This window comes from Ordospora colligata (assembly GCF_000803265.1).
Source record: "Ordospora colligata OC4 chromosome Unknown contig_12, whole genome shotgun sequence".
Classification (NCBI taxonomy): domain Eukaryota; kingdom Fungi; phylum Microsporidia; family Ordosporidae; genus Ordospora; species Ordospora colligata.
Window position 1 is genome coordinate 49,677 of NW_014575396.1, and position 27,981 is coordinate 77,657.

General features: G+C 39.7%; 27 protein-coding genes and 1 non-coding gene across 28 annotated transcripts; 11 read left to right on the forward strand and 17 right to left on the reverse strand.

The window, feature by feature from the left end:
* Positions 1 to 297: 297 nt before the first annotated feature.
* M896_120390 (aminoacyl-tRNA ligase) lies at positions 298 to 1,458 on the reverse strand (the record flags this gene model as incomplete). The annotated part of the gene is made up of 1 exon (XM_014707376.1): positions 298 to 1,458. One exon carries the CDS (start codon positions 1,456 to 1,458, stop codon positions 298 to 300), a length of 1,161 nt encoding a protein of 386 aa, XP_014562862.1.
* A 109-nt stretch (positions 1,459 to 1,567) lies between these two features.
* Positions 1,568 to 3,331, forward strand: M896_120400 (Hsp70-like protein; the record flags this gene model as incomplete). Its single annotated transcript, XM_014707377.1, has 1 exon — positions 1,568 to 3,331. One exon carries the CDS (start codon positions 1,568 to 1,570, stop codon positions 3,329 to 3,331), a length of 1,764 nt encoding a protein of 587 aa, XP_014562863.1.
* Positions 3,332 to 3,431: 100 nt separating this feature from the next.
* On the forward strand, positions 3,432 to 4,184 carry M896_120410 (putative Arf GTPase activating protein; the record flags this gene model as incomplete). Its single annotated transcript, XM_014707378.1, has 1 exon — positions 3,432 to 4,184. The coding sequence occupies one exon, from the start codon at positions 3,432 to 3,434 to the stop codon at positions 4,182 to 4,184; it is 753 nt and encodes a 250-aa protein (XP_014562864.1).
* A 58-nt stretch (positions 4,185 to 4,242) lies between these two features.
* M896_120420 (uncharacterized protein) lies at positions 4,243 to 4,635 on the reverse strand (the record flags this gene model as incomplete). Its single annotated transcript, XM_014707379.1, has 1 exon — positions 4,243 to 4,635. The coding sequence occupies one exon, from the start codon at positions 4,633 to 4,635 to the stop codon at positions 4,243 to 4,245; it is 393 nt and encodes a 130-aa protein (XP_014562865.1).
* A 56-nt stretch (positions 4,636 to 4,691) lies between these two features.
* On the reverse strand, positions 4,692 to 5,576 carry M896_120430 (regulatory subunit of proteasome; the record flags this gene model as incomplete). The annotated part of the gene is made up of 1 exon (XM_014707380.1): positions 4,692 to 5,576. One exon carries the CDS (start codon positions 5,574 to 5,576, stop codon positions 4,692 to 4,694), a length of 885 nt encoding a protein of 294 aa, XP_014562866.1.
* A 233-nt stretch (positions 5,577 to 5,809) lies between these two features.
* On the reverse strand, positions 5,810 to 6,187 carry M896_120440 (uncharacterized protein; the record flags this gene model as incomplete). Its single annotated transcript, XM_014707381.1, has 1 exon — positions 5,810 to 6,187. The coding sequence occupies one exon, from the start codon at positions 6,185 to 6,187 to the stop codon at positions 5,810 to 5,812; it is 378 nt and encodes a 125-aa protein (XP_014562867.1).
* A 116-nt stretch (positions 6,188 to 6,303) lies between these two features.
* M896_120450 (subunit NuA4 of histone acetyltransferase) lies at positions 6,304 to 6,564 on the forward strand (the record flags this gene model as incomplete). The annotated part of the gene is made up of 1 exon (XM_014707382.1): positions 6,304 to 6,564. One exon carries the CDS (start codon positions 6,304 to 6,306, stop codon positions 6,562 to 6,564), a length of 261 nt encoding a protein of 86 aa, XP_014562868.1.
* A 132-nt stretch (positions 6,565 to 6,696) lies between these two features.
* Positions 6,697 to 7,011, forward strand: M896_120460 (subunit AC19 of RNA polymerase; the record flags this gene model as incomplete). The annotated part of the gene is made up of 1 exon (XM_014707383.1): positions 6,697 to 7,011. The coding sequence occupies one exon, from the start codon at positions 6,697 to 6,699 to the stop codon at positions 7,009 to 7,011; it is 315 nt and encodes a 104-aa protein (XP_014562869.1).
* A 190-nt stretch (positions 7,012 to 7,201) lies between these two features.
* Positions 7,202 to 8,146, reverse strand: M896_120470 (uncharacterized protein; the record flags this gene model as incomplete). The annotated part of the gene is made up of 1 exon (XM_014707384.1): positions 7,202 to 8,146. One exon carries the CDS (start codon positions 8,144 to 8,146, stop codon positions 7,202 to 7,204), a length of 945 nt encoding a protein of 314 aa, XP_014562870.1.
* An 81-nt stretch (positions 8,147 to 8,227) lies between these two features.
* Positions 8,228 to 11,668, reverse strand: M896_120480 (pre-mRNA cleavage and polyadenylation; the record flags this gene model as incomplete). The annotated part of the gene is made up of 1 exon (XM_014707385.1): positions 8,228 to 11,668. One exon carries the CDS (start codon positions 11,666 to 11,668, stop codon positions 8,228 to 8,230), a length of 3,441 nt encoding a protein of 1,146 aa, XP_014562871.1.
* A 114-nt stretch (positions 11,669 to 11,782) lies between these two features.
* On the reverse strand, positions 11,783 to 12,952 carry M896_120490 (CDP-alcohol phosphatidyltransferase; the record flags this gene model as incomplete). Its single annotated transcript, XM_014707386.1, has 1 exon — positions 11,783 to 12,952. The coding sequence occupies one exon, from the start codon at positions 12,950 to 12,952 to the stop codon at positions 11,783 to 11,785; it is 1,170 nt and encodes a 389-aa protein (XP_014562872.1).
* A 354-nt stretch (positions 12,953 to 13,306) lies between these two features.
* On the forward strand, positions 13,307 to 14,155 carry M896_120500 (uncharacterized protein; the record flags this gene model as incomplete). The annotated part of the gene is made up of 1 exon (XM_014707387.1): positions 13,307 to 14,155. The coding sequence occupies one exon, from the start codon at positions 13,307 to 13,309 to the stop codon at positions 14,153 to 14,155; it is 849 nt and encodes a 282-aa protein (XP_014562873.1).
* A 66-nt stretch (positions 14,156 to 14,221) lies between these two features.
* Positions 14,222 to 14,461, forward strand: M896_120510 (uncharacterized protein; the record flags this gene model as incomplete). Its single annotated transcript, XM_014707388.1, has 1 exon — positions 14,222 to 14,461. One exon carries the CDS (start codon positions 14,222 to 14,224, stop codon positions 14,459 to 14,461), a length of 240 nt encoding a protein of 79 aa, XP_014562874.1.
* A 175-nt stretch (positions 14,462 to 14,636) lies between these two features.
* M896_120520 (inositol metabolism VAMP-associated protein) lies at positions 14,637 to 15,104 on the reverse strand (the record flags this gene model as incomplete). Its single annotated transcript, XM_014707389.1, has 1 exon — positions 14,637 to 15,104. The coding sequence occupies one exon, from the start codon at positions 15,102 to 15,104 to the stop codon at positions 14,637 to 14,639; it is 468 nt and encodes a 155-aa protein (XP_014562875.1).
* Positions 15,105 to 15,350: 246 nt separating this feature from the next.
* M896_120530 (PP1 serine/threonine phosphatase) lies at positions 15,351 to 16,304 on the reverse strand (the record flags this gene model as incomplete). Its single annotated transcript, XM_014707390.1, has 1 exon — positions 15,351 to 16,304. One exon carries the CDS (start codon positions 16,302 to 16,304, stop codon positions 15,351 to 15,353), a length of 954 nt encoding a protein of 317 aa, XP_014562876.1.
* A 346-nt stretch (positions 16,305 to 16,650) lies between these two features.
* Positions 16,651 to 18,084, reverse strand: M896_120540 (eukaryotic translation initiation factor eIF2A; the record flags this gene model as incomplete). Its single annotated transcript, XM_014707391.1, has 1 exon — positions 16,651 to 18,084. One exon carries the CDS (start codon positions 18,082 to 18,084, stop codon positions 16,651 to 16,653), a length of 1,434 nt encoding a protein of 477 aa, XP_014562877.1.
* An 85-nt stretch (positions 18,085 to 18,169) lies between these two features.
* Positions 18,170 to 19,198, reverse strand: M896_120550 (uncharacterized protein; the record flags this gene model as incomplete). Its single annotated transcript, XM_014707392.1, has 1 exon — positions 18,170 to 19,198. The coding sequence occupies one exon, from the start codon at positions 19,196 to 19,198 to the stop codon at positions 18,170 to 18,172; it is 1,029 nt and encodes a 342-aa protein (XP_014562878.1).
* A 313-nt stretch (positions 19,199 to 19,511) lies between these two features.
* On the forward strand, positions 19,512 to 20,534 carry M896_120560 (GDP-mannose pyrophosphorylase; the record flags this gene model as incomplete). Its single annotated transcript, XM_014707393.1, has 1 exon — positions 19,512 to 20,534. One exon carries the CDS (start codon positions 19,512 to 19,514, stop codon positions 20,532 to 20,534), a length of 1,023 nt encoding a protein of 340 aa, XP_014562879.1.
* Positions 20,535 to 20,681: 147 nt separating this feature from the next.
* M896_120570 (uncharacterized protein) lies at positions 20,682 to 20,948 on the reverse strand (the record flags this gene model as incomplete). Its single annotated transcript, XM_014707394.1, has 1 exon — positions 20,682 to 20,948. One exon carries the CDS (start codon positions 20,946 to 20,948, stop codon positions 20,682 to 20,684), a length of 267 nt encoding a protein of 88 aa, XP_014562880.1.
* Positions 20,949 to 21,045: 97 nt separating this feature from the next.
* M896_120580 (uncharacterized protein) lies at positions 21,046 to 22,029 on the reverse strand (the record flags this gene model as incomplete). The annotated part of the gene is made up of 1 exon (XM_014707395.1): positions 21,046 to 22,029. One exon carries the CDS (start codon positions 22,027 to 22,029, stop codon positions 21,046 to 21,048), a length of 984 nt encoding a protein of 327 aa, XP_014562881.1.
* A 110-nt stretch (positions 22,030 to 22,139) lies between these two features.
* M896_120590 (ribosomal protein S10) lies at positions 22,140 to 22,505 on the forward strand (the record flags this gene model as incomplete). The annotated part of the gene is made up of 1 exon (XM_014707396.1): positions 22,140 to 22,505. One exon carries the CDS (start codon positions 22,140 to 22,142, stop codon positions 22,503 to 22,505), a length of 366 nt encoding a protein of 121 aa, XP_014562882.1.
* A 60-nt stretch (positions 22,506 to 22,565) lies between these two features.
* On the reverse strand, positions 22,566 to 23,033 carry M896_120600 (class 2 transcription repressor NC2 beta; the record flags this gene model as incomplete). Its single annotated transcript, XM_014707397.1, has 1 exon — positions 22,566 to 23,033. The coding sequence occupies one exon, from the start codon at positions 23,031 to 23,033 to the stop codon at positions 22,566 to 22,568; it is 468 nt and encodes a 155-aa protein (XP_014562883.1).
* Positions 23,034 to 23,326: 293 nt separating this feature from the next.
* M896_120610 (uncharacterized protein) lies at positions 23,327 to 23,701 on the forward strand (the record flags this gene model as incomplete). The annotated part of the gene is made up of 1 exon (XM_014707398.1): positions 23,327 to 23,701. One exon carries the CDS (start codon positions 23,327 to 23,329, stop codon positions 23,699 to 23,701), a length of 375 nt encoding a protein of 124 aa, XP_014562884.1.
* A 59-nt stretch (positions 23,702 to 23,760) lies between these two features.
* On the forward strand, positions 23,761 to 24,348 carry M896_120620 (putative RNA-binding protein; the record flags this gene model as incomplete). Its single annotated transcript, XM_014707399.1, has 1 exon — positions 23,761 to 24,348. One exon carries the CDS (start codon positions 23,761 to 23,763, stop codon positions 24,346 to 24,348), a length of 588 nt encoding a protein of 195 aa, XP_014562885.1.
* A 59-nt stretch (positions 24,349 to 24,407) lies between these two features.
* On the forward strand, positions 24,408 to 25,556 carry M896_120630 (putative exonuclease; the record flags this gene model as incomplete). Its single annotated transcript, XM_014707400.1, has 1 exon — positions 24,408 to 25,556. The coding sequence occupies one exon, from the start codon at positions 24,408 to 24,410 to the stop codon at positions 25,554 to 25,556; it is 1,149 nt and encodes a 382-aa protein (XP_014562886.1).
* A 7-nt stretch (positions 25,557 to 25,563) lies between these two features.
* Positions 25,564 to 25,630, reverse strand: M896_120640. The gene has a single exon (XR_001377309.1). It is a non-coding gene; the product is annotated as a small nucleolar RNA R38 (small nucleolar RNA).
* Positions 25,631 to 25,720: 90 nt separating this feature from the next.
* M896_120650 (putative mRNA deadenylase) lies at positions 25,721 to 27,202 on the reverse strand (the record flags this gene model as incomplete). Its single annotated transcript, XM_014707401.1, has 1 exon — positions 25,721 to 27,202. One exon carries the CDS (start codon positions 27,200 to 27,202, stop codon positions 25,721 to 25,723), a length of 1,482 nt encoding a protein of 493 aa, XP_014562887.1.
* Positions 27,203 to 27,286: 84 nt separating this feature from the next.
* On the reverse strand, positions 27,287 to 27,799 carry M896_120660 (uncharacterized protein; the record flags this gene model as incomplete). The annotated part of the gene is made up of 1 exon (XM_014707402.1): positions 27,287 to 27,799. The coding sequence occupies one exon, from the start codon at positions 27,797 to 27,799 to the stop codon at positions 27,287 to 27,289; it is 513 nt and encodes a 170-aa protein (XP_014562888.1).
* Between the last annotated feature and the right edge of the window lie 182 nt (positions 27,800 to 27,981).

Consider the following 27,981-nt stretch of genomic DNA (forward strand, 5'->3'; position numbering starts at 1 on the left):
AAAGGGCTATGCATATCTGCTTTGGAAGTTGCATGGCATCATAACCCATTCCATGGATATCAGGCAATCATTCATCAACAGCAGAAAGACATCAACAGCACAGAATGAAACACCTGATGAATCATTAGAAGAAGAATACTACAAGTGGAAGATAAGATGCTTGAGAAGAAGACTAAGAGACATTAGGAACGAAATACAAAAAATGTCAAATCTCCATTCATTATAACTTAGTAATCATTCACAGTTTAATAAGTAGTAGAGTAAATGAACTTAGTTCAAATAAATAAATACAACGAATCACTCAAATTTATTAATATCCATGAATCTTTGCATTTCTTTGTCGTCTACAGCCTGTCTGGAGGATTGATATTCAGCAACAAACTTCTGGATCACACTGATACACTTTTCTTTCATGTCCCTGCTGGAAATATTACCAGAAAGATATCCAGAGCGGTACGCCTCAAGTTCATCATCTTCTTGTAAGAAGTATCTCAGATACTCAAAAGGAACATCTACACTGATGTCTCCTCCCATTTCCTTGTGCTCCTTCATTGTTTTTCTTCCTCCTGAGTATGCATATGTCGTGATTTTCTTTCGTATGTTTTCAGGCGTGTCATCAAGTGATATCGAGCTATTCTGATCGCTTGCAGACATTTTCTTGTTCACACCTTTCAGGTCTGGCAGAAGCGATACATAAATTGATGAAGGTTTCATTTCCCCAAGAACCCTTGCCTTGTCTCTTGCAAGCCTGAAATAAGGGTCCTGGTCAACAGCAGCAGGAATCAAACACATACTATTATTTTCTATAAACTTAAAAGAGCTAGCAAAGCATGGCGCAATCTCTTTTGGAGGGAATCCAATCTGCCCTATACTGCTACTCATATCAAACCCAAAAACCTTGAATGCCTCATTTAGGTTGATTGATCTTGAGATTTTGAGCACATTCTGTTCAAAGTGGTGCGAGGACTCAATGTTTGTGAAAATGTATGTAAGGTCAGGATCAAACCCAAACGCTATGATGTCCTTGATATTCTCTCTTGCATAATAAATGGCATCTTCCATCTTCATCCCTTTCCACAGGAACTTTTCATCATCTGTCATTTGTATCACAAGCTTTATTCTGAATGTGTCCTGTAGATACTTGCACAGAAGCAGTGGAATTGCATGTCCAATGTGCATTGCTTTCGAGCTGGGACCTCGTCCAGTGTATAGATAGAATGGCTTACCATCAGCTACCTGTTTGAGAAGCAATCCAAAGTCTCTATGAGCAAAAACAATGCCTCTCCGAAAGAAATAGTGTGCAGGTTTGCCTGTGAGTGCTTCCAAGCGATCCACAAGAGCGTTACTAAGCTCCTCACATCCGAACTGATTAATGACTTTTCCATAGTCGATGCCTACGGGAGACTCTCCGGTTGACATCACCTCTACATTCCAAGGTGTTATGTTTTGGTTTTCCATGCAGGGTTTATCACTTATTAATTTCATGTGCCTGTTCATGCAATAATGCAATGCTATAAAATATTCAATGAAGAATATCATGCAATGAAAATAACCGCTAATCCATCGTATGGAAAATAAAAGCATGCAGAACAGAAGTGTTGCGCCTGTGATTCTTGGAATAGATCTCGGCACTACAAATTCATGCGCTTCTATCATGAGAGGTGGTGAGCCGATGATTATTGACAGTACGGAAGGAGGACGTACAACACCGTCGGTTGTGCATGTGTCTGGCGATGATATAATTGTTGGAGATCAGGCAAAGAGCAAGATGTTGACGCATCCAAAGCAAACGGTTTATGCAGCAAAAAGATTGATTGGGAGGAAGTTTGATGATGATGAGGTGAAGAAGTACGTGAAGGATTTGCCATATGACACTACATCACACTGTAATGGAGATGTATGGATAAAGATCGACGGGAAGAAGTACTCACCTGCACAGATGGGTGCTTTTGTACTTTCCAAGCTGAAAATGAGTGCTGAAGCGTTTCTAAACCATCCGATAACAAAATCTGTAATAACTGTTCCTGCATATTTCAACGATAGTCAGCGACAGGCAACGAAGGATGCAGGCAGGATAGCCGGTCTGGATGTTGTCAGAGTTATTAATGAGCCAACAGCAGCAGCATTGGCTTATGGCCTTGACAAGTCAGCTAGAGGGAATGTTGCAGTGTATGACCTAGGAGGAGGCACATTTGATATTTCTATACTTGAGCTTAGCGATGGAGTGTTTCATGTGAAGGCCACAAATGGAGACACGTTTCTTGGAGGTGAGGATTTTGACAATGAGATAGTAAAGGTTATTCTTGAGGACTTCAAGAGAAAGGAGGGGATTGACTTGAGTGAAGATATCAATGCAATGGCAAGAATAAAAGAAGGTTCTGAGAAGGTTAAGAAGGATCTGTCAACAGTTAATGTATCACGGGTGGACATTCCATACATATGTAATGGGGATAATGGGCCTGTGCATCTATCTAAGGTTTTTTTTAGAGACGAGCTGGAGACAATTGTCAAGAAGATTGTTGAGAGGACAATTCTTCCGTGTAAGAAGGCACTGTCTGATGCAAAGATGGAAAAGTCTGACATTAAGCATGTTATTCTTGTGGGAGGGATGACGAGGATGCCATATGTTAGGAAGATTGTGAAGGAGATATTTGGGATAGATCCATCGACAGACATCAATCCGGATGAGGCTGTTGCTAAAGGCGCAGCACTACAAGGGGGTGTTTTGCGTGGGGAAGTTGGTGATGTGCTGCTTCTTGATGTAGTGCCACTGAGTCTTGGGATTGAGCTTCTTGGGGGTGTATTTAGTAAGGTAGTGAACAGGAATACAACAACTCCGTTTAAGGAGACGCAGGTATTTTCAACATCTGAGGACAATCAAACAGAAGTGGATATTAGAGTGTATCAAGGAGAAAGGATGATGGTGGCAGACAACAAGTATCTTGGACAGATTAAACTTAAGAACATCCGTGCTATGCCCAAAGGTGCACCAAAGATCGAGGTAACATTTGAATCAGATGCGAATGGAATATACAAGGTGACTGCACAGGACGGGATTACAAAGGAGCCGCAGTCATTAGAAATAATTCCATCGAGTGGATTAACAGTGGATGAAATAGAGCGAATGGTGAAAGAAGGAATTGATTTTTGTGAAGCAGATGAGAAGAAGAGGAAGAAAGCAGAGTTTGCAGTGATGGCAAGAGAGCGTATTGAGCATTATAGCAAGAAAGAGAGCACTAGAGAGGAATCAGAGAAGCTTAGAGAGATGATTGAGGGAGACTTTGAGCTGGAAGATGCTGAAGGGAAGCTTGAATGGCTGAAGAAGAGATGATGTGTCAGGTTTGTTTGTTGAGCAGCTGATGAAGGTGAAACGAAGGATGATATGAAAAACATATGATAAAATGAAGGAACCCCGAGAAAACAAAGTGTTTATGAGTAAGAATTTTAACAAGGAAGTGAAGGAGTTGTGCTTACAGGAGAGAAACAATAGATGTGTTGATTGCTCGGCGCCTAGTCCGCCTTGGGCGTCTGTAACGCACGGTGTGTTTATATGTTTTGATTGTGCAAGCATTCACCGATCGCTTGGAGTGGAAATGAGCTTTGTGAAGAGTGTGAATCTTGATGGTTGGGATAAGAGGGAATACTTGTGCATGAAGAAAGGAACAAATGAGAGGTTTAAGGCGTATATTGAGAAGCATAATCTTGTAGGAAAGGAAGCGAGGGATGTGTATGGCAGTAATGCAGTCAAGAAGTATGCTAATGAGATCAAGGAAGCTGTTGCACAAGAGATGGGACCCTCAGTGATTCATGAGCCTAATAGTGGAAAGATCAAGAGTAATGATGAAAATAAAGAGAGTATGACATCAAGAAAGGCATCAGAGCCGATTTACAAGGTTAGGGCCGGAGAGGATGAATGTGCAGCTAATAGTAGTACAAGCTCGCTTCAGGAGTCGATTACATCGTCATTGAGTACGATGGGAAGTGTGATTTTTTCAGGTGCAAAGGCAATAAAAAACAAGACAGTAGAGCATGGAAGCCTCGTAATGATGTCCATGAAGAATATAATCAAGGACAACTCATCGTCACTCGCATCAATGTTCAAGACAACAGAGTCTACACAGAAGATCATGCCTAAGGAGCCCAAGAAACAAAACACATATGAGCAAATAAGCAAATGGGATTGAAGTAATATAAAGTCATTGAATAAAAAGTTTAATACATTTTGTGATTGCCATCTCATATTTACTTATGAATTGCACTTAGCAATACCCTTGAGTATCTGTACATCAATAATGCATGAAAACACAATTTACATGCAACTTCCACTTTTAAGTTGCGCTTTAATTCAAAAAAGTTCAATGCACTGACTGCACAATCAAATCCTCTTCGCTGAATCTTGTAAACAAACAGCAATACAATGATCAATGACACAATGCTCGGACTCAAAAGCTGCATAACAAGCAGTAAACCGAGTATATTCGTTTCGGTTTTCGATAGCTTCTCAAGTCGATAGCTTGCATCGTAAGAAGACCCCCGTTTATTCTCTGCATTCAGGATCGCATCGATCTTGTGAAATTCAAGTACTGCTAGTAAAGCAGATGCCCCAAGGCACACTAAATTCCCTACAAATCCCATCAGGGGCTCTATTCATTTGATATTCATGATCTACAATTACATTCAAATCAGAATCTTTATTGACTAAACACATACCTATGGATGGAATACAGAAGACTAAAGATTGTGTTTTCCATGATATCTTCCTCACATTTCTCTAGAAGCCGTCTTCTGTGGTCGATCTTTCCAACTTTGGCCACACCCATGTCCTTTCCTGCAAGCATCTTCTCTTCCTCACATGCCTTTCCATAGCTCTCAATTCGCTTCAGCATCTCTTCTCCTCCATTATCAACATCTCTGAACTTGAGGCAGTCAGCCCATGTCTTCTTATGCAAGTTCAGCAGCATCTTCTGCTCAAGCTCGTTTTTCCTGCACGTTATGTTGAACGAGTAATAATGCTTGTTCAGCCCATGTATCATAGAAATAAGAGTGGGTGTTTTCAAATGCCCAATGTTCGATGTAACTTGTCGAGGCTCCACTCCAAGTACCCCCATCTGATTGTCAATCAGCCTGAATGCATCAATCACAACTTTTCCCTTCACACTCTGAATCGGATCAACCACAACAGCCACGGCTCGCTTGCACAGCTTTTCAAAGCTCTGCTGCGTGCTGATATCAACAGTGCTTAACCAGCATCCAAAGCCCGGATGACTGTGGTACCATCCAACAACAATCTCCTGTCTTCCCGTTGAACTCAGAATCTCCATCATTTCCATCTGGAATATGGGATCCACAGACTCCACTGTCACATTCGTACCGCTCTGGGGCATCGCAAACACATCAACAACTTTTACCGTGTACTCGTCAACAAACTCTCCAAGCATCAGCCCCATAACCTCCAAAGGAATTCCCGCTCTTCCATGTTTAAGCATCTTCAACAATGCAAGCGATGATATTTGCACAGTCTCTGACGTATCTGGAGTTGGCTCTCCGTCATCTCCTCCAATAAATCCATTAAACATTTCAGGGTTTCAAGCATCATCATTTATGTTGTTACTTCATTCTCTGCATCAATCTCGGTCATAAAGTCCTCAAGCGCAGCTTCTACTTCTTCTACATCATCGACTATTTGCTCATCTCCTGCTCGTATTCCCCTTCCAAGATTCTTGATAAACTTTTCATATACCTTCCTGACCTTCTCAATCCCCTGCATCCAATACAAGGTCTGCAAAAACAAAAAACAGACATGCCTTCCCTAAAATTTCTTGTCATACCATGTTCGTTTCATTGGCATCAAGAATATGCATCCTGTGACCACAATAATTGTAAGCACCATCACCCACGCAGAAGGTATCATTGCATAGTACTTCTTCTCAAGGTCAATTCTGAACACCATCTGCTCCACTTCATCAATATACTCAGTGACATCGATCAGTCTAAATTTCCTTGGCTTGTATTCGTTAAGAACATACCTGTGCTCTCCAGAAAACGATATTTTGACCCAATTCCACTCTGCGCCTGATTCATTTCCTGAAGACACCACTGTCTGATTCCCAAGCTCGAGGACATCAAACTCACTTCTTTTTATTTCAATGTTATCCGCAGCTATCAATGCAAAAAGCAAAAGGATCATCTGGGCATGAACTCAGTCAATTTTACAACTACCTGAAAACATGCATAAGTCACCCTGCAATAATGCATGAACAATCAATGCAATAAATGATTGTAGTATAGAATGCCCATCACTCCATGGCCAATGGCATCAACACATCAACAGAGAAGCGGAAGTTTCGTAGTCTACTTGCAAAGAAAAAAAGATTAAAGAAAGAAATATTTGCTATTGAAAAAGAATTGTTCAAGACCGAAACTGCACATTTGGAGATGACACAAGGTGCTCCAATCACAAAAAACGTGGATTACTATACATCAAATAGAATAGATAAAAAGAAGTCAGCTGTGAATGACAAAATGAGAATGTTTAATAGAAACTTTCCTATGCCAAACAAGTAGATGATGACGAGATTGTTTAATAGAAACTTTCCTATGCCAAATAAATAACTATCATTAAACATCCACTTTGCTATCCCAGTCATTCTTTACTTATTGCAAATGATCATATGTTAGTATAAAATTGCCCTTTCAATGGAAAAAGACTCCCGAATCAGAATTGTGAACGATTATGCAGTAGAAATAGAAAATGAAGATCACACAATGATGAATCCTTTGAGATGGTGCATAGGTAGAAACTTCTCGGGAGATCATGTTGAGCTTGTTGGATACACCATTCCGCATCCATCAGACAACGTTGCAAGGCTCTCGGTCCAATTCAGTAATGAAAATATGCAGAAGCCTCAGAACATTCTTGACAAAATAGCACAAGGACTAGAATCGATGGAGGCCATATGCAGTAAATTGCTTATTCAAATTGAAGGCTTCGAAAGCTCTTCTAGAAAGTAGTAGATCACCTGCACACATTAAATTTTTATTGATAACCTTAGCTATACTACTTGATGCTTATTCAGCTCCTGATTTAAAGTGTTGCAAATCCCATTCCAGGAAGGCTTATGCAATAAAAGTATCCAAGAAAGATATTGGAATCCAAAATAATTCAAATAATATCCATGCATCTTGGTATTGTGAATATAAATTACTCATATTCCGAATAAAACATCATGCAAAGATGCTTGCACACTTCACTGCCAATGCTAGGAACAGCACATACTCCACTACTGTCATATCTATACCATATACTCTCACTAAGTACATAGCATTGACTCGCCCCATTTCTTTTTGTTATGAATGAACGAAGACCATACAGATGCTTGCCAACGTTCAGGTTCATATCCAGCTTGCCACTATTATTCTTCATCTCTTTCACTACCACTGCAAGTACAGACGGCATCTTGATTATACTCCAGTTCATACTTTCTATAAATAGATCAAATGCATTCTGTACACCGCCAGACTCATTAATACATATCCCAACCTTCTCAAAATATACCTCCTGCTGTAAGCCATTGACAATCGCCTTTCCTTGGAACATCTCGACTATTGGCGAGTACTCTGGATATATAATCTTTGATTTCAAAATCTGTCCTTTTTTCGATGTGTTCCAGGCATCCTCTTCAAAGTTGTACAATCCACACATCTCATCATGCGTTGTCTTCATCAACTCTGTGTAAATATCCTCATACTCCACACTATCTGCAGATACCAGTATATCATCCACATCCGCATGTTTGTTGCTCTTAATCAGCTCAAAAAACCTCAGTATCTTGCTTAATACTTGACACTGTGTCTTTTCCTGGCATCTATCACCAAAATTCATCAAAAAGTTATAGAATGGCGGCAGTCGTGTAATACACGTCAGTATATGAAAGATTCCTTCATCTGAATCCACATAATCAAGATCTGCTGTTCCAAGCATCGTCTCTTCAAATAGCTTATTTCCAGATACAATGAGTCGGTTTCCTCCAATCTTTCCACTTACCTTCTTTATCGGCTTCGTCGCCTGTATATTTACCAGTTCATACTCCTCCTCTGCTGCCATACCTTTAACAAAAAACACACAAGGCTCTGCTTTGACTTTCATCTCAATTCAGGATGTAAAAAATTGTATTTTGTGCTCGATTATTAGCAACACTCAACAACATTAATAATGCATCAATAACACTTAGAACTTATTTAATGATGCAATCAGCTCAATCACCTTCGTCCTGCTCATATTCATCAAGTTGGATACTTCATGTTGATTACCTGTATCAAGGAATTCAAACATACTCAGAGCATGATGTACTATAGGGCCTTTGAGCGATAATTCGTGTAGATGAATGTCTGAACTGAGATAGTCTCTTGGATTCACCCCAAACAGAACTGGCAGACGACTTAATATCAATGACTGTAGCTCTAACAACCGGGAGTACTCGCCTTCATCTATCGAACATATGTGAATCAAAATATTCGTTCTTGAATAGAACAAAGTCCCGCTTTTCTTAAATCCAACAGAATTCGATGATAATCGGCCAAGCTTAGTTGTTATCTCTGCTCGCTTCACAAGCTTTGTGCCGTCCATGCTTATAATGCTGTTCGGTGAGTACGTATATATGTGTATGGTTCCCCGGTCATCGCTACACTGCATCGATAACTCATCATTTACTGCAAGAAACTCCGTGTTCACTGCATTCCTTAGAAGCCCACTCGAACCGATCAAGTGGAGCCGAATAGGCTTTGACTGAAGGTAAAAGAACGATAGTCCTCGGTATATGTCAGAGGCAAGAATGTAGTTCTTGACGACTGAGATCGATGATGTAAATATGTGCAGATCATAGAACCCAACAGGAATAATCCCCTTGCTCCTGTCAACTTTGTATATCATTATCTTTGTTCCAAGACATAGAGCTATCTTTCCGCGTATCTCCTCACATTGAACAATCGATCCTTTGGTCTTTTCAATACCAAGCACCTTCATCTTGCAGTCCTTGAATGGATTTTCAGGCTCTGGGACAACAGAAATGATCTCCAGCACATGTAATCTCCCCTTTGCAGGCTTATCTTCTCCCTCTATCATTGTTGTGCACACCACTAAAAATTGTGACTTTCCATGATTGCCTTGCCTGTCATCCAGCGTTAGGTACTTCACATAAAACACATGCTCATTCTCATCGAATCCATACGTGCTTATGTACTCATACTTTTCAGAATACAAATCAATACTGAATCTGAATGTTGTCACTGGAACCCCATAATCCTTTTCTTCATCCACAAGAAATTCTGCCTCTTCACACGCAGCTACAACCGTGTATCCTCTTGCATTCTCAACATACTTGGGCGTTCTCATCACCGGTACTTTTTGGCCCACATATCCATTTCCAAACACATATTGCTCACACTCTGGCTTCGGCACATTCATCACGACTAAATGTCCCCTTGAAAGATGTATCGCCTGTCCTGCATCAATATATATCGAATTCAGCGAGTGTTTGCTTCTGTACATGTAGTATCCTTTGTCTGTTGCTAAGAGAAACATGTTAATCGTGGACTTCATAAAAACCATCTCTCCAATTCCATAGAATCCCTTTTCATCATTATCAAGTTTGAAAAAAACACACTTTGGAAGCATAATCCTGTTAAAAATAGCCTCTTGTGTTGTTCCATAACGCAAACATTCATCATCAAGTGCTTCATATGCAATCATCTCTCCTCTATTTGTTCTTAGTAACATCAGAACCTTTCTTTTTGTACGACTAACATGAATTTCAACAATATCAGATGAGCAGGATAATTCTACAGTATCTGCATGGCTATTTCGATATTTGCTCTTCTTTGGCTGTTTATCCTTCTTTGGTTCTTCATATGGAGTCATCTGTATAGCTCCATCCATCCTTACCTTACAAACCATATATTGCCTGCATGTTTGTAAATCAAATACACTTATCCCTTCATCTAATACAACAAACAATACTCCTCCCACATCACAGAAGCACGTCACTTCACATACACTCATTGTAACATTCATTCCTTCATCATAGCAAACCATCTTTCTGGATTTATCTCTCGTAACTAGAAACATTCCTCCACACACAATTTTGCTCTCCAAAATGGCTTCATCAAAATCAAACTTACGAATTAATTTAAGATCTCCATCCATTAACAAGCAAGAATCGGTCATTACTTGAGCAACATTCCTTCCAAGACACCCAAACCCAATCGTAATCACTCGTCTTTCATATTCTCCATCAACCTGAATAAAATCATCATCCCACCGAAAAACTTTACTTTCAAACTCTTTGGAAAGCATATAATACTCCATCGCTTTCATGCAGCATCGGTATTTTTTCACCTTAACAGACTTTACTATCTCAAACGGAATCGTGCCACTGACAATACAAAGGCACGGTTGAAGTCCCTCCACTGCAAAAATAGCCTGTCCGTTGCTCTTCATTGTCATTCCATTCAGTCCTCCAACATTCGGCATAACATCTATCAGCTCCAATGCAAAGTCGTCCTTCAGTCTTTTATTTGCCTCCGTACTAAAAAGTCTTGCATACTCATCGTCTCTGCCACTAGTCTCTATAAGTTCATTATCCTGTTTATTATGCTCATCGACTACAAAAAGTCTAGACTCATCCACCATTGAGCCAAAAAATACAAAGTTATTTACAGAGCATACTCCACTAACTGTTGCATCCTTTCCATCAAACTTCAAGCATGCTCCTATAATCCGCTTCATGTCCATGTCAATACTCAGCTTGTATCGGTCTCCATTTCCGTTCAAAAGCAGACACACGCTTCCTTTTGCAAAGCAGCTCACGTCAAACAGAACAGCCTCCTCAAAAACTTTATCGCTTCCATAACACTCAGACATCCTATTCACAGGTAGTGTGTACGAGCTGCTTGGCGTTCTTATCATAATCGAGCTATGCGATATAAACAGCATCGCAGTCCCCGTATATGCAACCTTGAATGTCTTTGGTGGAACATCAAACTCGTCCACAACATGGAATCCACCTGTACTCAGGTCAATCGAAAAAATTATCGCATTTCGATTCTTTATGCTGGTGTACTTCTTGGGCGATGACTCATACACAAGGCACACAGTAGGCGTTGAATAATTGCCTATAAATACAAAATCAACAGGATTTCTGATCTTTGAATCAACGTCTGCAAACCTAAATGCCTTTGCATTCAAAACACCCTGTCTTAGTCCAAACACTCCAAAATATCTCTTGCTGATATGCACTATCCCTACATCCTTCGCTATATGCATATTTCTTATATCTTCTTCTTTGCTATCGTACTCGTCTCTCTCAAAAAACTTCAATGACACTGTTTCAAACACATTCGTACAAGGCTCAAATATAGCAACACATATCTTCGCTTTGTCAAACAAAATCACTACTCCATCGTGTCCATCGGATATCTCGTATTTCTCAATCCGGCATATCCTCTCAAACAGCACATGCTCCTTCACAATCATAAGTCCGCCTTTGCATCTCCAGAGTTTGATTGTGTTCCTGTTGTAAGTCACCAAACATTCTACTCCAGGCATGAATAGCCCTGCACAGCATCCTTCCACACCGTTCCAGACACACTCTTGAGAATACAAGTATCCCATTTGGGGCTTTTGCGTTTGATCATCAAGGCATTAACGATATAAACTTTTACTATTCATACACCAATCTTTACAAAACTTAGAATAACCCACATTTATTCATCACTAAGTCAAACATCACTCTTTCTTGCTCTTTGGGGCAATCCTAAGAAACTCAATCCCAAGTACATCAGTCATTGTCTCAATAATCCTGTAAACACTTACTCCACAATAAGCTGAACATACACTAAACATCAAAACCAACACTAAATCCTTGTGCACATCAATCGCTCCAGAAGAAAAAATTATACTCATCCCTACATACATCAGATACACCGGCATGTACATCATGCACTCTCTTTTTACAACATACGAGTACACCTCGCAAGTATACTTGATAGAAAATACCTCTCCAAACATCAGGATATTCAGGTACCGCATCCACAAATCATTCGAGCAGAGCATGTTGAATAGCATAATAAACGATGCAACAAAAAGCATTACTCTACCAAGCGTTACATACAGAAGGATCCTTCTCCGCAACTTCATCTTCGACTCAATCGAGTACAATGTCGAAAAAAAGTTGAATATAAGAATAGTCATCATCACCACAGAGATAGCCTGGAAGCTCTCTGCTCTAAACACAGCCATGTAAACCTTCTTAATAGACTGTAAGAAAACATCAGAAAACATGATCTGGAAGATCCTCTGTCCAAATACAAACGAAAGTAAATGCAGAAGCAGCACAAGGGCAATCCCTTCAGATGCGCCATTAACCTTTCCAAGCACAAACTGTCCTGTGAACTTCTCCTCAAGCCCTATGATATAAAACTGTATCATTATTGCCAGCAGCAGCACCAGGAAGTTCTGCGATATCCCAAGTCCAAGTGAGGAAGACAGCGCTATGCTTGAGATGAGTGCACTGAATGAATCCACCCCGTGATCAAATAGTTGTCCCAACGGTGATCCAGATCCTGTTCTCCTAGCCTGTGCTCCATCCAGGTTATCACATGTGAAGTATCCAAACATCAATAAAAAATTTGCCAATGCTAAAAATCTCGGTGAATTGTTCAGATATGGATCAAACACTAGCGTAAGTGCCAAGCTTAGCAGCATCATTGCAAATCCCATCAGCGTAAGCATGTTTGGTGCAATTGATTCAGGTATCTTGTTGATTAGCCATTTCGTATAGTGTCTTATGACATACTTCGATAGAATAGAATTGTCTATGCCTACAAATCGATGGCTTTTCATGTTTGATATCTCTTCAGGCCTGATCTTCATTCTGAGCGATGATTTACTGCTCATTCAGGGGATCTTCATGAATGAATTGCTTTGTGAATGGCAGTGCAACAGTTTGTGTGAGCCACTCATATATGAAAAATGCAAAACATATAAATATGTATGAATACATGCAGAATACAAATATATGCAGTTATTATACCAATCTATTCATATTTCAACCTGTGATTAAATATATTCATTCTAGTACATGACTAATAATTGGTTGATGCTTTTATGAATCTATCCTTGCTGTGCATTTACATTGAGGTTGGTATATAACATGACACGAATGCATATGCATTGATTGAGCAGAGGCAATGAGCAAATCATTTTGTACAAATGGGATTTATAATGAATTGACACCCCTGAAAAGCTAAGATGTCCATGCAAAACGATAGAAGAGGCCTACGCAGACAGCCACGTGTTATTCCGATGCCATTACCAGCTGAGCTGAGAGAGATAATCCATGATGAGGCCGGAGACAAGGCTAGTGTAGTGATAGATGTTTTGGAAGGAGTGTCTTCAACGTTGTCATATGAGAATGCATCAAGTGAGCTACTAGATATTCTAGCGCCAGTTGTTGATGGAAAGGCAAAGATGCTCGTGGAACGAATTATGGAGTATTCAAGAGAAGAATGTAAAGGTGGAAAGACGTACATGGCAAAGAATAGTTCTTTGTTACATGATGAAAGTGTATCTGCACAAACAAGTAGTGATATGCATAGAAACCAAAGAAGAAATGCAGAAAGTGATAGCAAGGAAGGAAGTAAAAGAAGGAAAGCCCCTGAAGGTGTAGAAGTTATAGTAAGTAAGATGAATGAGGGAAGACACAGTGTAGAGGACCTGAAAGCATATGCAGCGAGGTATGGAAAAGTACTTGGATGTAGAAAGATAGCTTCAGACAGATTCGTTGTTGTTTTTGAGTTACTGAACTCTGCAGACGAGTTTGTCCGATCGCCTGAGCCTGTCCTGAACGACATTTCAATCAAGAAGTTTTATCATCTTGTGGATGCTAACACAAAGAGTGATCTTAGAAAGCTTTTTGAAGAGCAAGAGAACATCATGAAAAGGATGCCTGGGGAATTCCATACAACATTGCTCAATAGACTTAAAAAGGTGAATATACAGATCAGAAGCCTTGTTATGAATGACAGGCCAAAGGAGGTTGTTGTTGATCACAAGAAAGGATTTGACCAGGAAAACAGTTTGTACTACAACTGCTTCTAATAAATGATGCATGGGCGTAAAGCACTGAAATATTTGCAGGTTAATTTGAAGGATGTGCGGACCCTAATGAACCATAAAGACAAGAACAAAAGGATTCAGCTGCTGAATGATTTGGGACGGTTCAAAGGAAAGAAAATAACAGTGACATTTATTGACGGAAAGTCTCTGACTGGAAGACTTCTCTCGTTTGATGAGGTTGGAAACTGTGTGCTCAAGAAATGTGGAGAGTGGGTGTATGGAGAATCGGTGGTGTGCTTAGGACGAAGCATTGTGCTGGTTTGCATGGGTGTTCCACATGTTCTATAGTGCAAAATAATCGCGCTGCCTGCCAAATTGTGACGCAGCTTTGCAGCACAACATCCGTTATAGAAAGGATGTCTTGAATAAATAAAATATCTAACAATAACAAATCATGTTTTTTGAATACTGTATGTGTTAGTTAGTTCTGTTGAATTGCTGATATTTAAAAAGTTTAATAACCTTACTCAAAGAATCTATAAAATAAACAGAGAATGCCTATCACAAAGCATGTTTGTATTACCAGGCTTGCTACTCCCATTTCTCCTCTGTGTTTAATGGCACAAGTATTTGCTTCATCCTCTTGATACATTATGCCTATCCTTGATGTCCAGCATGGCTTTGGCGATGAAGCCTTGAGATACTGCTTAAAGTCGCTGAGTGATCTTCTCCAATCAAACCTATGAACTTCCACTAGGAACTTATGATCGCTGGTTGGGATTGTGCCCTCAGAAAGCGTCACTTCTACTTCTGCGGATTGCATCGGCATGATCAACCCCATGTTTGGCCTTACAATGTAGTCTCTTGGCTTGGTAGTCTTGATTTTGTAGCCCATGCTCTCCATCGAATTATTCTGGATCGTCAATGTAGATGTCTTCTTGCTCTTCTTGACACGTATTGCAGTCTGTGGCACTATCTTGATGTCGAGCATTTCAAGGGCAGCACATAATGCACTTCATTAATCTCTCATATGTGTAAACAAGCAAATCACAATTATGCACTCAAAAAATGTGCTTATATGCCAGTGTTCAATAATCTCAATTGGCACTTAAATATTGCCTATCCAAACATCACACTATAAAATAAATGTTTATTCAATCTTAAGATGCCACTGTAAAGCCTTATTGCCTCACAGTCAATACTAACAGAGTTTGTTAATTGCATACCAATATACACTTTATCTTTTGCGATTTCCTCCTGTATTTTTCTTCCTATTGTCATCTCCGCCAGTAATCTCTGTAGGCTTGAGCACCTGGAACGAACATACAAGGTCCTTGTCCACGTCCATTATTGCTCCAGAATTCTCAAACTCCCCGCAATAGTTCGGTGCAGAAAATACCGTAACCAGCGATCTGTTTGCAAAAAACTCATATCCATCCTCTACCACCTGATGTGCCCTGCATATCAAATCCAAATTGTGTGTATCAAGAAACTTCTCAACAACATCTGGTCCAAATGTCACAGAAACTCCTCTATCATTCTCTCCCCATCCCTTTACACTTGCATCGGGATCGCTCCACAGCAAATCACACAACAATCCTTCATCAGGAATATCAGTGGGCCTCGTTATCGCACGTATCTGGTCCATACTCTTCAAGTCAGGCGATATTCCTCCATGCATGCACAAAATCCTTCCATCAATAAGCGCACATATAGGAATCCAGTTGAAACACTCCGTAAACATCTTCCATATTGTCGTGTCGTACCGTCGCTTGCATTCATCATAAAATCCATATATTCTGTTGATGCTGGCACATTCATGATTTCCACGCAGTAGGAAAAAGTTGTGTGGATACTTTATCTTGTATGCGAGCAGGAGGCAGATTGTTTCTAAAGATTGCTTTCCACGGTCAACATAGTCTCCAAGAAACAAGTAGCTGCTCTCGGGTGGATATCCTCCGTGTTCAAACAGCTTCAATAGATCATAGTACTGCCCGTGCACATCTCCGCAAATTTTGACCGGTGCTTTCACTTCAACCAGTGTTGGCTGCTGCTTAAACACTCCAATCGATCGCTCGCATAGATACTTTATTTCTGCCTCAGACAGATGCACAAGCCTTCCTAACTTGCTGTTGCGCACAGCAAGAAGTTTTTCTATTATCTTATCCAAATCTGCCCTTTCTTCGCTCATCTAGCCACCCTCATCAAAAATTAAAAAAAAACAGATGCGCTTTCATTCCTACATCAACCATGCATTCTTATCAATCATTTCTAATAGAAATAAGTTATAATAGCAATAATTTACAGCACAACCATTTACAATAGCAATCTTTTATAGCACAACCATTTATAACTCAGCCACATCAAACGTTACTCACAAACACATACTCTTACACATCATACATGCACAAAACGTGTATGGCTTTATCCTCTAATAGACTTCAAAGATCCAATAGAAACACAAATTTAATCCAGTTTTATATATCAATCACACAGCCATCCATTGCATTCCTAACATTTATACTTTACCTCCATCATTATTCATCAATCTTCTTCAATTCGCTCCTCAATTTGGCCTCCTTCAATATCAGATTCAACTCTTTTGTAGATAACTCCTCTCCGTTCTTCATCTTCTCTTTAAGATACTTAATCTCGTCCAAATCCTTCAAAATGCTTTCTTTAGTGCATTCGTTTGGCTTGGACATCGATTTCAGCACACTATTGGCATCGTACGTGTCTTTTCGTTTCTGATCCTTCTTGACATTTCCACCCTTTGCTACTCCTTTGCTTCTAAACTCATGTATAGACGGTGGGACATACTTCTTTTCAACCTCAATAACCAATTTACTTGGCTGGCTTAACTTCACAAATCCTTCTGCATCTCCATACGTATTCACTGAGCTCAACGCATCAAAACATTTCTCATCAATAATCCTCCCAAAATAGTCATACAAGGTAATCTTGTTGTCTTCTTGGAAGTAGCTCGTCGTCGACACATAAAAATACGATCCATTCTCACTCCAGTTCACTATCGATGCTCCAAGAACGTTGAACTTCGATATCAGCCTTCGTGATGAAACACAGAACACCTCAATGTCTCCAGACAGATTATCAAATCCTGCAAACACCGCTAGGTTCTCGTGATGGTTAAAAAACATCCTGTTCCTCACTCCTTCTGGAAATTTGTACTTCAATCTCCCATCAAATTCATGCACACACACATCGCTCGGCTGAGATCCATGGCATACTGCAAATCCATCAGATAGGAAAGCATATGAGTGAACATCTGAATATCCAAGACTTTCAAATTTACTTCGTCCTCTGTCATACAAAAATAAATCAGACTCAGGAAAGTAGCTGTTATTAACATACGATGTCATCAATAGAAACAGTAGATGCTCCTTGGTCCTACTCGACTTCAACGAAAATCCTTGAAGAACCGGAAGACTGTAAAGAACATCAAGCGCATTCTCTCCAATCCGCAGGATCTTATGACATCCATCCTTCTCCAGCTTCTTTGTAGCAAGAAAAACATACTCTCCACTGATGTAAAAGTCAAGCAGAGATACCTTGGAATTGTGGAATGCCTCATTAATTACTCCGTCTCTAACCTTATGTATGAAAAATGATCCATTCGATGCATAAGCCAGAATATCATCTGAAAGCCTGAACTTACTTACCTCCATGATCTTCATCTTGACTCCGCAGCTTCCAAAAAGTACAAGTTCTCCCTTGCTGGCCAGTACACCCACATTCTCTCCGTTCTCTGACATCTTAATCTCTCTTGGCATATCCACTTCCATCTCAAAAATCATTTCACGCTTCTTCAAGTCATAGTATTTTACACACTTTACACTGCTCCATGCCACCTTACTTGATTCTATACAATAGCACTCGCATTCAATCCATGGCGCATCTTTTTTGAACACATCAAAGCTCAATCCTTTCTCGCAATGAGCTGCAATAGGCATTAAGGGTCTTGCTAAAACTGATCAATCCACTAAAAACTTCTTGCTACATACACTACAGCATAAATCACAAAATCCTCAATAATATTTAATTCATCAACTCCTTAGATATCTTAACATATGTATTCCTATCAACCACCTTTCCAGGTTCAAATACACTGAGATACTTATTTGCCACTTCCTCAGGTAATCTCTTGATTTCACTTGCTATCCTTCGGTTGCTTTTCCCATTCTTCCACATCACAAGGATTCTCAACAACACCATCTTTGCAGAAATCGCAGGTATCTTTGCAATGTCTACGCCTTCATTCAGTCTGTATTTACCATTCTCATCCTTAATGTAAGCCATATCAATCCATGCACATTCATTGCTCTTATACTTGGTCTCCAAAACATTATATCTAGCAAAGTTTCTTTGGAAATGTATCGGCATAGAAATCGCATCAATAATTCCTTCATTATACTCCACAGTCTTCTTTTGACTCTTGGATAGCAAAGGTATGCACACTTCTTGTCCACAAACATTCTTTAGCTGCTCCTCTACTATTGTCCCCTTCATCTCTGCTTTCACAGCTTGCATCTTCAAAAACTCAAGAAATCGCTTCTCGTCAAAAAGATGCTCAAAAGACTCATTAAACACCAGATCCACCCGTCCTTCTGCACTTTTCATATTATACTCCTTAATATCATCAAATCCATCAACATCATCCATCTTCCTTATCTGGAACCTATTTCCATACTCATACAAATTCTTATCTGCTAAAATAGCCATAGACTTCATTGCCTGTAGATTCACCGCTACATCATCGTCCATCTTTATCTTAGAAAGCATCTTATATGCACTACCATAATATCCCAAGTAAAACAAACATTGTGAGCTAAGAACTCTGCTCCCTTCGCTGTCTATCCATTTCAGGATTCTAAGCGCTTTCTTGTACTTCTTTAGCTTGTAAAGTGAATATGCTGCCTCAAAAGATTTCCTCTCCGCATACTTAAGTGCTTCTTCATATCTCCCAAGGAATATGCATGCCACGGCCCTGAAACGTCCAAACTCAGGATGTTCAACTGCATATATTTGCTCATGCTGATCGTTTCGGACAAGCTCATATATGTCCATCAGGGTGTCTAACTCACCAAAATTTACCCTGAACATCTTTGGTTTATCTGTACATTATGTATCATCCAATCATATTTACATAGCTTATAAAACTAATATTATAGAAATTTCACATTATATCATATACAATATCTAATGAAGCATTTATGCAAGAATTTATAGAATGATTATTAATATAGCATTCACATATAACTTATAAGCACTCATATATAACATCTGATGCAGCATCTTATAAACACCTTATAAAATATCTCATAAACCTATACAATTACTTTTGTATATTAATCATGCCTCAATTGTTTACAGCAAGGGAATGGTCCATGTTGAAGAGAAAACAAAGGCTGTGATTCTTGTAGGAGGATACGGGAGTAGGCTCAGACCATTAACATACACTGTACCTAAACCTCTGGTTCCATTTGCAAACAAGCCAATCTTAAGACACCAAATAGAAGCTCTTGTGCAGGCAGGCGTTAAAGAAATCATCCTAGCACTAAACTACTACTCAGAGCTCATAATACAAGAGGTAAGAGATTATTCAGAGGAATTCGGCATCACCATCACATACTCTAAGGAGCAGGATCCTCTTGGCACTGCAGGGCCATTGGCACTTGCAAAAAGACATCTTGATGGATGCACTTTTTTTGTTCTGAATTCAGATGTGATATGCAGGTTTCCACTTCTTGAGATGCTTGCATTCCATCACAAACATGGTAAGCAGGGAACAATCCTCTCAACAACTGTTGATGATCCAAACAGATACGGAGCAATCGTTCTTGAGCAGAATACAGCCAGTGTCAAGTCATTCCTTGAAAAACCAAAAAACTCTCCCACAAACAGAATAAATGCAGGCATATATATATTGGAATCCTCAGTGCTAGATATAATAGAATTAAAGGAATGCTCTATCGAGCGAGAGATCTTTCCTGCAATGGCTGTAGAGAAAGAACTTCAAGTGTTTGATCTCAAGGGATTCTGGATGGACATAGGACAGCCTGCAGATTACATAAAGGCACAGGGACTGTATCTCAAGCACATACAGGGCAGTGATGCAGTTGAAGACCTCAGATGCTGCATCTCGATTGAAAATAATGTGGTGATTGGAAAGAATGTCAAAATGGGAAGAAATGTGACAATCATCAATAGCACCGTCTTTGACAACGTGGAAATAGGAGATAACGTCATCATTAAAGACAGCATTATTGGGTGGTGCACCAAAATCGGTGAAGATGCTTCGGTTGTAGGTTTTAGTGTCCTTGGATACGCCACTATGGTTCAAAAGTCCACAACACTTGAATCGGTCAAAATGCCATCGGACACCAGCATCAACAGTATATAATTGCTGCTTATGGTATAATCTACAACAAATTCATCATCATGGCAACATCATAAGCTTTCTAATAAAACATGTAATTTTACTCAAATCATTCATCTCCACTTTAATAATATTCTACAGGCATTCCTTGTGAATACATATTACCACTGTTCATCTATTAAGGACACTGTATGCTGCAAGAATCTTAGACTGTAGATATGCCGATCCCTTATTTTCCTTCGAGTTTGCATCATACATCCTGGTAAATACTGCCTTTACCTCATTACGACTCGTACCTGCTTCAATCTGTAGAATCATCTCTGCCTCATTCTTGGTCATTCGATTTCTTAGCATAATATCACAAACTGTGGCCATAATTGATCTTCCTATCACCCTGGCACCTTCTCGCATAAGAACCATTCGCACAGACTCCATCATATGGGCATTGTATTGAACTGCTTTCATCTTTCACTACGTAAACGTATATGTTATATCTTAAGCTGCACTATAATACACTACATAATTTTATGTTATGTTATATCTCAATGCAATCCATCGCTTCTTTATGCGACTTTCCATCAAAGAGATATTCAAAACACACATCCTCGTTCTGTTCATCACAGATTCGCCTTGTAGAGCATCTTCTCGGCTGCACAGTCCACACATTGTCAGGAAGTCTTAAACATCCTTCAAATTCAGCATACTTTCTAACAACACTCTCTACAGCATCTACATCCCTTCTTGCAATCCATTCATGCATTTCCTTCTTTTCTGCCATAAATTCAATAAAATGAATCACAAAGTTGATTGAGCATCCTAACTTAATCAACCGTCTAGGCTGTATCCACACTCCTTTGTGATTGCATCTCACTTCAAACATCTCACTCTCATATAAAATCACATCTTTATCTCTGCCTGTGTCACCTTGTATTCTTTTACTTTCACAAAACTCAGAGATAAACAAACTAAACACCTCAAATCCTAAAAACGATAGGCTCCGGTCAGCATCTCCAATGTAAGTAATAAAATAATCAAGGTTGTGGAATATTCCAGTATGTATCATCGTTACCATCTGCTTCCTGGCTAGTTCTTTGCTCTTGCACTCTAAAAGCTTTATCACCCACTCTTTCCTTGCCTTCATCAACTCAAAAAACGTTCTACATTCATACCACGGATCATACAATAACTTCTTCAGCTTCCCATCAAATTCACGTACATTCAACTTCAATATTAGCATCAACATATGGCTCCTTAATGTTTTGCTTCTAAAATGCCTTTGCATTACAGCACTTCTAATGCTTATCTTTGCATCAATATCACAAAGAAGACGATAAGAGATTGAAAGAAGAGCTTTGTTCTTAAACACTCTCAACGATTTTACAAGAATCCTCGCTACTTTCTTATGAACACAAGGGTTTTCATTCAAGTATCTCCGGAAGTGCACAAAAAACTTCTCATAGTCAGACACATCCACATGGTTCTGGTTGATACTTAGGAAATTCATCACCCAATGCTCCATCTTTATGTAGTGTTATCGAAGGGTGTGCAAAAACAACATGTTGCTATACGCCAGTCAATGCATCCCAATATCTATGCCTGTTGAAAAAAATTGCAAAGTCAATCCCTCGCATGAGCACCGAAATCATTAAGAAACAGGACATAGAGGTGGCCGATCAGGCTGAGGCAATGACAGTCAACATCGACATGGCAAGCCTTGAAGAGAAACAAATTGAAAAGGTGTGCAGGGAGTTCTATGACTACGGGAAATCATTCATCACCAACCTTCAACCCGCTGAAGTTCTTCTAAAGAAGGTTAAGAAAATAACAACACTAAGGAATACTTCTGGTCAAGGTACAAAGACATGGAGCAGGTATAAGATGATTGTATTTCTCAGGAAGTTCCATTTGGATGCAACCCACAAGCAATTGGAAAAGGTTGTCCAATTCTTGAAGAATTTCCCACATGTTGAGATCAACCTGAGCATTCAGAATTAAAGTTGGTTGAGTGATTCGTCCGGTTTATTTGTATGTGTTTGGCAATTGCCCGCACCAGCTCTATTCGATATCGTCTTCCCCTTCACTGTCGTTGTTGTCAGTACATGGATCATCCTCAAATGACTTTTCAAGCTCGATCTTTGCGATTTTGAAGAGCTTTTCTTGCTGGTCATGCAACTCTTCCATGCTCAAGCCAGAGTCCTTGAGCTTGTCAATTTTCGAAGGTTTCTGCTTGATGTAGCTTTCATAGTTCCGATGCTCCTTGATGCATTCTTCAACATAGCTTTCAAATCCAAGGTTTTTCAATGCCTTGTAGATGTGCTCGTGGCTCATGGTTTTTTTCTTCTCCTCTTCACATACTTTGTTTGCCTCGAGCGTCAGCATGTTCAAGAAGCAAATGCATCCATTCTGAAACATCTCTTTCGACTCCTTTGGAACAATCGAGCTTTTTGGAAGCATTGATGCAACCATTCTGTCCACAGTTGCCTTTGGCAGCATATTTTCATCTTCTGGTCTTTCTGTGTTCATTGAGACTCTGCTGGATAAAGGTATTTATTGGAATTTGTTATATGGTGCAACACTATTAATGGATATGGATGCATACATAATAAAGTGCATATACGATGTGAAGTAGTGGACAGTGATGCATATGAAGTGAATTCTACTGTAACTAATTATACAAGGAAATGTGTCTGTGTTGAATATGAGGATGAGTATATGAGTATGGGAATTTGTTAAGCATAGAAGTATAAATGCGATTTTTATATAAATCAGCATATTGAACATGCATCTGCGTAATGATTTAATTACTGAATGTGTTAATGCGTATAATGGATATTGAGCTGATAAGTGCTGTGGTTGTCTCGTATTCGAAGATACTGCATGAGATGCAGGAGATGAAGGCAGATATCAAGTCCATTACAATGAGTATGAAGAATTATTTGTCCACATCTGCAAACTCGTCAATGGAAAGCAGCCAGGAACCATGCATTCGTATTGAAAGCCAAAGTGATTCGATTGACATGCATAATACATCTAGAAGCAATGAAATTATTAGAAATACAACTTCTAATATAACATCTGAGAATAATGCAAATACTAACAATAAAGATACCGGTAATGCAACTGATGCACTAGTTGATGATCATAACGGCCCGTGTGCCTGGTTTTTCAGTGAGATTGAGAAAGAAATATGAAGTGGCGTCTATATGCAGTGAACGCCTAGCCAATTAATCCTACATGTGTATCGCCCATAATGGATGTCCAGAGTAGATCAGTGCCAATCCGCATGGGAAAGATGAAGAGCATCAAAGATGAGTGGATGAAGATATACACACCAATAGTTGAGATATGCAAGATACAGATACGAATGAACATCAAGGCGCGGACAATAGAAATGAGGACGTGTGAGCACACTGAAGATCCAGCATACTTGGAAAGAGCAGTACAATACATCAAAGCAATCAATCTGGGCTTTTCAATTGAAGATTCCATGGCAATCCTCAAGTTTAACGATGTGTTTCTGGATCATCTTGAGATTTCAGAGGTAAAGACGCTCAGGGGTATTCATGCAGAACGAGCGATCGGACGGATCATAGGACGAGAGGGAAAGACAAAGGGCGCGATTGAAGAGTTTAGCAAGGCAAAGGTGCTTGTGAAGGATCAAAACGTGCATATTCTTGGAGTGGTAGAGGACATCAGAATCGCAAAAGATGCTGTGTGCAGACTGATAATGGGATCGAAGCCTGGAAGTGTTTTCAACAGACTACGCATCATTAACTCAAGGCTGAAGGAGAAGTATGGAGGGCTTCAGACAGTATATGAGGACCATCTTAGGAAATAAATATTCAGGATTAATAAAGATTTGGCGCCATTTTGATTTTTGTGAGGTGCACTCCCTGTATGGGAATATCTGGATTGCTTCCCATAGTTTTACCAAAGCTGGTAAGGAAGCACATATCTAGCTATAGATCGTATAGAGTGGGAATAGATGGACACGGATGGATGTATCAAGTTCTTCCATGTGTTGCCGAAAAGCTGTTTTTCAAGATACCTACAAAGCAGCACATAAGTCTGTTTGAGTCAAAAATCAGGCATCTTGAGAAGCAGGGAATAACGCCGGTGGTTGTGCTTGACGGAGATAGCTTACTGAGCAAAGAAGCGACTAACATGAGAAGAAAATTAAAGAAGGATCGCTGTAGAAAGGAAGCAGAAGCATGGCTGATGCAGAACAACCCAATTAAGGCAAAGGCATGCATGAGACAGTGCATTTATGTTACAAACGAGATTTTATTGGACATCACAAGAATGTTGGAGAGAATAAATGTAGAGTATATTATTTCTCCATATGAGTCTGATGCAGAGCTGTGCTATCTTCAGAAGATAGGATACATAGACTATATAATGACGGAGGATAGTGATTTGATCGCATACGGATCTGAAAATGTGCTCTACAAGTTTGATGGTGCGTTTGTTTATGAATTCAATAGAATATGCCTTGAGCAAGCGAAGGACCGGCACTTCAAAGAAAATATACTTGACATTGCAATCTTAAGTGGATGTGACTATCTGAGTTCAGTACATGGGGTTGGCGTGGTGACTGCCCATAAACTGCTTTCCAGAGAAAAAACTATTGAACGGGTGGTTGAGCATCTGAAGAGCAAGAAACCTGTTCCTAGTACTTATCTAGATGACTTTGCACGTGCAAAAAAGACTTTTATGCATCAGGTTGTTTACGATCCTATCCTTGGAAAGCGCAAGCATTTGCATGACACAAATGAAAACCTGTTATTCTTGGGCTCATTTGAAGAAGATGAGTATACAGCTGAACGAATCAAAAATATACATGGCTCAGGTGGAAACATTCAAAATCCAATTTTGAGTCTGCTACAAAACGCAATAACAACCAAGATCAAAAGACACTTTGTACCTATCGTTAAAAAACGAGCAATGAGTGCAATAGAATCATCTGAATTCAAAAGAAGGGAAACAAGGACAGTAGTAGATACAAACACACACTCTCCATACTTCAGTAGCAATACAGCACATTAATAATAAACAAGGAGAATCAGAACAAAGAATTCATCAGTTGCATCAGCCAGGGATAACTTTAATCATCATATTCTCAGGGGTGATGCATATGCTGCTTTTTGTAACTAGTTAATGCATTCAATATCAATTATTTATTGTGCTTGTTTTTGCACCTGGTGCTCCAGTTATTTTGCCAAGGACTTATTAAACATACTCGATCCAGACGTCTTATTCGGAAACGTAAGCTTTGCACCCAGGAAAATGTGATCAGAAGGAAAGTGGATGCTTGGAAGACCCACAATCTTTTCTGTATACTCATTATCTACCGGTGACAGCACAGACGTTAGTGTCAATCTATCACCATAGAATATATAATCTATTACATCCTTGAACTGTGGAGTAAAGTTTGTAAACTCCAGGTCTTCATTTGTATATGCATCCTTCATGCCCAATCCCATTCGTTCCTTCTTTATGCCTTGATAGCATTGAATATCTCCAAAGTCTGCGAAGTCCATCTGATGAGTCGTCACAGACTTGTACACAGACGAGCATCTAAGAGAGTTAAAATCGCCCTGTACAATTACAAATGCATTTGGATGCTTCGACTTAATCCTTTGAATTTCCTCTATTAGCAGCATTGTCTGTAGCAACTTAATGTCCGGATACTCAGGATCCCAGAATATGTGAGTATTCACAACCAACACTTGCTGCCCATTCGTCTTCTCTAAAAGCGCAGCAATAGCAACATTATCCTTTTTTCCGTACCTGGCAAGAAGCATTTGGTTTTCTTCAAATCTAGGATCTTGTGTCATCGTCTGATAAAAATCAATAGGAAACTGCTCAATCAGTCGGAACTTGCTTTTCCTCCAGAATATTGCGCATCCATCAACATTCTTCTTTTCAGCAACATTTTTTATCCGTCCTCGAGGATATATAATCGAATCATAGCTGCATCTCATCTCAAGCTGCTCCTTATAAAAATCAAAAAAATTGTACAGCTCAATCTCTTGCAAGCACAATATGTCCACATTGTACAGTACAATCTCTTGCAGAACACCTTCTCTTCTGAAATCCGGATTGATCACCCACGATGGCGCATATGTAAGTCTAGATGCATAAACATTTGAAAGAATATTGAAGACTCCAACGCTGATTGTATCCCCATGCAGTGCATTTCTACTGGAACATTCCATCCATGACCTATCGCTTGGTGATGAGTATCCTGTGTTGTGCTCCCTACAAAACGCCAATAGCTTCTTTTCCTTGGCAAGCGTGCTAAAAGGAACTATCAACGGATTGTTCGACATCTCAAAAACTTCAAGATTGTACAACGTGCCTATCTCCATCGGTACATTCGAAATCAGGTTGTCACTAAGATCCAACTCCTTCAGGCTCACCATCTTGCCCATTTCTACAGGAATGCATCTGATCTTGTTCTTGCTCAGATTCAACGACTCAAGATTCTTTAGGTTACATATCTCGCTCGGAATCACTTCTATCTCGTTGCCCATCAGATTCAGTGTCCGAATAAACGTGAGATCAAACAGTGCCTTCGATATATTCCTTATTCCCTGAGCACTCAGGTCCAGATGCGTCCATCCATCTCCATTCTCATTTGATTTCTTCGGGCATACTTTCCTCACTTGCATCCCTGATTCCTCATTCATCTCCAAGGGCTTTGCATGATCCTTTCTTCACATCATCCCGGCAATCGCCCCAACAAACACAAAACATTTCAAGCTCCAAATACTTTAATTCTTCGTATGGTGATTGACATCAACAACACATCTCTTCTTAAGCAGCTCGCTCAGCACCACTCCTATGATATCCATCTCCGCCTTGCTAAATGCAGTCCGAGCCTCAAGAAGAATATTTGTAACAGACTCGTTGATGCTATAAACATCGGTACGCACTCCAGTAAGTAAATACGGAAAACATGCATTCGCAATCCAATTACTTTCCCTTTCAGAATATCCCTGCTTAATAGCCTCTCCATTCTCACGCTCCGCCTCAAAGCTTCTAATAAACATAATAAAATAGTCATGGAACTGTTGCTTAATTGCTTTCACCACATTTCCATAGCTCATATGCACTCCCTGCAGGATGACCTTTGGAACCTTCACTACTAACACATTCTCTCCTCCATCACATACCACAGTTTGTATCGATATTCTCTCAAACAGTTCTTGCTTGATCCCTGTATTTCCAATCTGCTTCTTCACTATCTCTGCAACCTTTGCCTCAGTCTCAGTCTGTTTGCTCATCTACAGGGTGAAAAAATTTCAATTTTTCAACATACCTACAATCATTTTCAATTGCTACGGCTCCTCATCTTGTCCAATGCACATATAATATAATACACAACTCTCAGGCACTCGCTTCTTCTTTACTCCTCTTCAACAGTCTCATGATTCACATCCTCTGCATTCTAACCTTATGAAGACTC